We start from the raw sequence: 3,147 nt of genomic DNA on the forward strand, positions 1-3,147 counted from the left end.
ATTTGGGTGCTTTCTTGGTAGGTTCTGATCTGTCGGAATTACCGCGGAGATGTGGACATGTCCGAGGTGGAACATTTTATGCCAATCCTTATGGAAAAGGAAGAAGAGGGGACCCTTTCTCCCATCCTAGCACACGGAGGAGTTCGTTTCATGTGGATTAAACATAACAATCTCTATCGTATCCTTTACACTACTGGTGTGCTGACAGGCCAAAGGCTGCTGCTATTTTATTTTTTTTAATGACAAAATGCAAGCTGGAGAATGGGTGAAGTGACATAAGGAGGCAATATTCAGTGAAATTGGTTGTATTAAATACATAAAGAGACTGTATTTAGTGAAATTGGTTGTGTTAAATAAGGGGGGTTTTATACTTTCCAGCAGCATAAGGTGCAGAAAAGTATTTTATTTATTCATTTTACTCTAATAAATTATTCCCTGCATGTTTATCTTCATATCTCCTTAAATCAGAGGTGCTATTAAGTAATTAATTTTTTTTCTAGCCAATTTCTTAAAAGCTTTTTAAACTGCACTTAGTAAACATCTTTTTAAATGCACATTCCTGAACCTCCTCCATCAGTTGTTGCAACTTCTAAGAAAAATGCTTGTGTATCACTGGTGTTTTCATTTTTATATAAAGTAGTTCAGGTGAGTACATTTCAGAAGCAACCTCTATGTTCTTTTCAGTCTAAATAGAAGTGCGTAGAGCTTCCACACTTTTTCAGAACTTTGATAATAGCACTTTTATATTTAATTATTTTGTAGAGCTATCTTCCTAACTAATAAGGGCACTGAAATTTTGTAGCTGAGTAGGCAGAGGATGGGGCACAGTGCTGTAATTGCACAAGACCTGGAGGAGGATTGTGAATCAGTGTCCTCATGCCTCACGTAGATCCCATGCTTGAAAAATATTTTCTCCAGAATAAATACTTTTCATCATAGTTTTCTTCCAGGATTCTCTCTCTGTGTTTTAATTGAGGTGGCGTTCCTGAGGCTGAGTGCTGTTAGTGAATTATGGGATTTGGTTTGGAGCTTTAGAAGATTATTTTAGATTCAACAATACCTTCTGCATGCGCTGTGCTTCCTCTGTTAATGTCCTTCTCCTGTCGTTTCCGTTTCAGGTTTTTTCTGAATATTTCAAGGAGCTGGAAGAAGAGAGCATTAGGGATAATTTTGTTATTATTTATGAGTTGTTAGATGAGCTTATGGATTTTGGTTACCCACAAACCACTGATAGTAAAATTTTACAAGAGTAAGTGTCATTCTGCATCACTTACCATGACAAAGCCCTTGGAAAGTTTTTAACATTCTTCCATATGCAAACAAATATTTTGGCATGCTCTGATTARCAAAAATATTAATTTTAATTTTTTTTYCCTGCCAATTCTATGGCTGTGAAGGTACATCACTCAGGAAGGTCACAAACTTGAAACTGGAGCCCCACGCCCGCCTGCCACTGTTACAAATGCTGTTTCATGGAGATCAGAAGGGATCAAATACAGGAAAAACGAGGTGTTCCTGGATGTCATAGAGTCTGTCAACCTTTTGGTGAGTACTTTGTACTTTAACTTCTAGTGAGAATTGTAGTGGGAGGTGTTAAAAAGGGCTTTTTGTCTGAAAACCTGCAATAAAAATTGTTCCTGGGGCTGGCATGCTGTGACACTCACAGCAATGTAAATCATTAAGGAAATCCAGGGAAAATCCAGGACAAATAATGCTTTAATTGTGTGTATTGCTGATTTTTGGATATGTCCTTTCCTGCTCTATCTGTGCTCCATCATACCCCTCATCTAATTCACTCTGCTGGATTAATTCCTCATGAGAAACACATCCAAGAAAACCCAGGGCATGCAGATGGGGTGGGAGTGTTGCTTTAACTTTTAGTGAAWATTGTAGTGGGAAGTGTTAAAAAGGGYTTTTTGTCTGAAAACCTGCAATAAAAAGTTTTTGGGTGGTAGGTATGCTGTTTCACTCAAAGCAGCATAAATCATTGAGTACCCCCAAGGAAATCCAGTACAARTRATTGTGTCGATTTTTCCAAGGAAATCCAGTACAAATAATGGATTAACCCCTCATTAGAAACACATCCAGGAAAACTCAGGGCATGCACAGAGGGTGAGGGTGCTGCTTGATGTCACAACAAACTCCACCAGAGCAGATTTAACTTTCCCCCTCCCTTCATTCAGGTCAGTGCCAATGGAAACGTGTTACGGAGTGAGATTGTGGGATCCATCAAAATGAGGGTTTTCCTCTCGGGAATGCCGGAGCTGCGCCTCGGCTTGAACGACAAAGTTCTCTTTGATAACACAGGCCGTGAGTGCTGCAGAGTGGTGATAATCCTGACAGATGCTGTCTGGAGTTTTGGGGTTTGGGGTGMTTGGGTRGCATGGTAATCGTGGAGTTAKTGAGGTTGGAAAAGCCCTCTAAAATCATTGAGTGTGACTGCTGACCAACACCACAGTGTTCACYKCTGACCCATGGCCCCAAGTGYCACSTGCACAGGCCTTTTGAACACTTCCAGGGGTGATGGGTGACAGCCTGTGCCAATGCTTGRCCATCCTTCCAGTGAAGAAGTTTTCCCAAAATCTAATTTTARCCTCCACTGGCACMACTTGAGGCTGTTTCCTSTTGTTCCCTGRGAGCAGAGCYTRATCCTCACTTKGCTCCACCCTCCTGTCAGGKAATTGTGGAGAGYCAAAAGGTCCCCCCTGAGCCTCCTTTTCTCCAGGCTGARCCCCGTCCCCATCTCTGTTTCCTTCTCTGGACACRTTCCAGCCCCTCCACATTTTCYCTSTTGTGAGGAGCCCAAAACTGAGCCCAGGWTTCAAGGTGCCTCACAGGGGGWCAGTCACTGCCCTGATCCTACAAAKTTGGCTAAAAGGGAGGAATGGCAGCAGGCAGCAGCTTTGCTGTGATGAGACTGGGCCTACAGTTTGTTTTTTTTCCTGCTAGGTGGGAAAAGCAAATCAGTAGAACTGGAAGATGTGAAGTTTCACCAGTGYGTTCGTCTGTCTCGCTTCGAAAACGACCGGACCATCTCCTTCATCCCACCCGATGGGGAGTTTGAGCTCATGTCCTATCGTCTCAACACCCACGTGAGTCTAGATGTTTTTAACTGAGAAAGGTTTAAATTGTAGCCAATTTCCCTTC

General features: G+C 42.0%; 1 protein-coding gene across 1 annotated transcript in view; it reads left to right on the forward strand.

The window, feature by feature from the left end:
* LOC130586226 (AP-1 complex subunit mu-1) overlaps positions 1-3,147 on the forward strand; it is a 7,655-nt gene continuing 4,508 nt past the window's right edge. The window contains exons 1-6 of the mRNA XM_057386947.1: positions 1-178; positions 578-645; positions 1,119-1,249; positions 1,398-1,545; positions 2,184-2,310; positions 2,950-3,092. Of these exons, the coding sequence (XP_057242930.1) occupies positions 58-178; positions 578-645; positions 1,119-1,249; positions 1,398-1,545; positions 2,184-2,310; positions 2,950-3,092 (738 nt within the window). The 5' untranslated portion in view covers positions 1-57. The remainder of the gene's footprint in view (positions 179-577; positions 646-1,118; positions 1,250-1,397; positions 1,546-2,183; positions 2,311-2,949; positions 3,093-3,147) is intronic.

The sequence above is a fragment of the Malurus melanocephalus genome, unplaced genomic scaffold (assembly GCF_030028575.1).
Source record: "Malurus melanocephalus ecotype Western Australia unplaced genomic scaffold, MMel_1.1 scaffold_1102, whole genome shotgun sequence".
In the NCBI taxonomy this organism is placed as follows: domain Eukaryota; kingdom Metazoa; phylum Chordata; class Aves; order Passeriformes; family Maluridae; genus Malurus; species Malurus melanocephalus.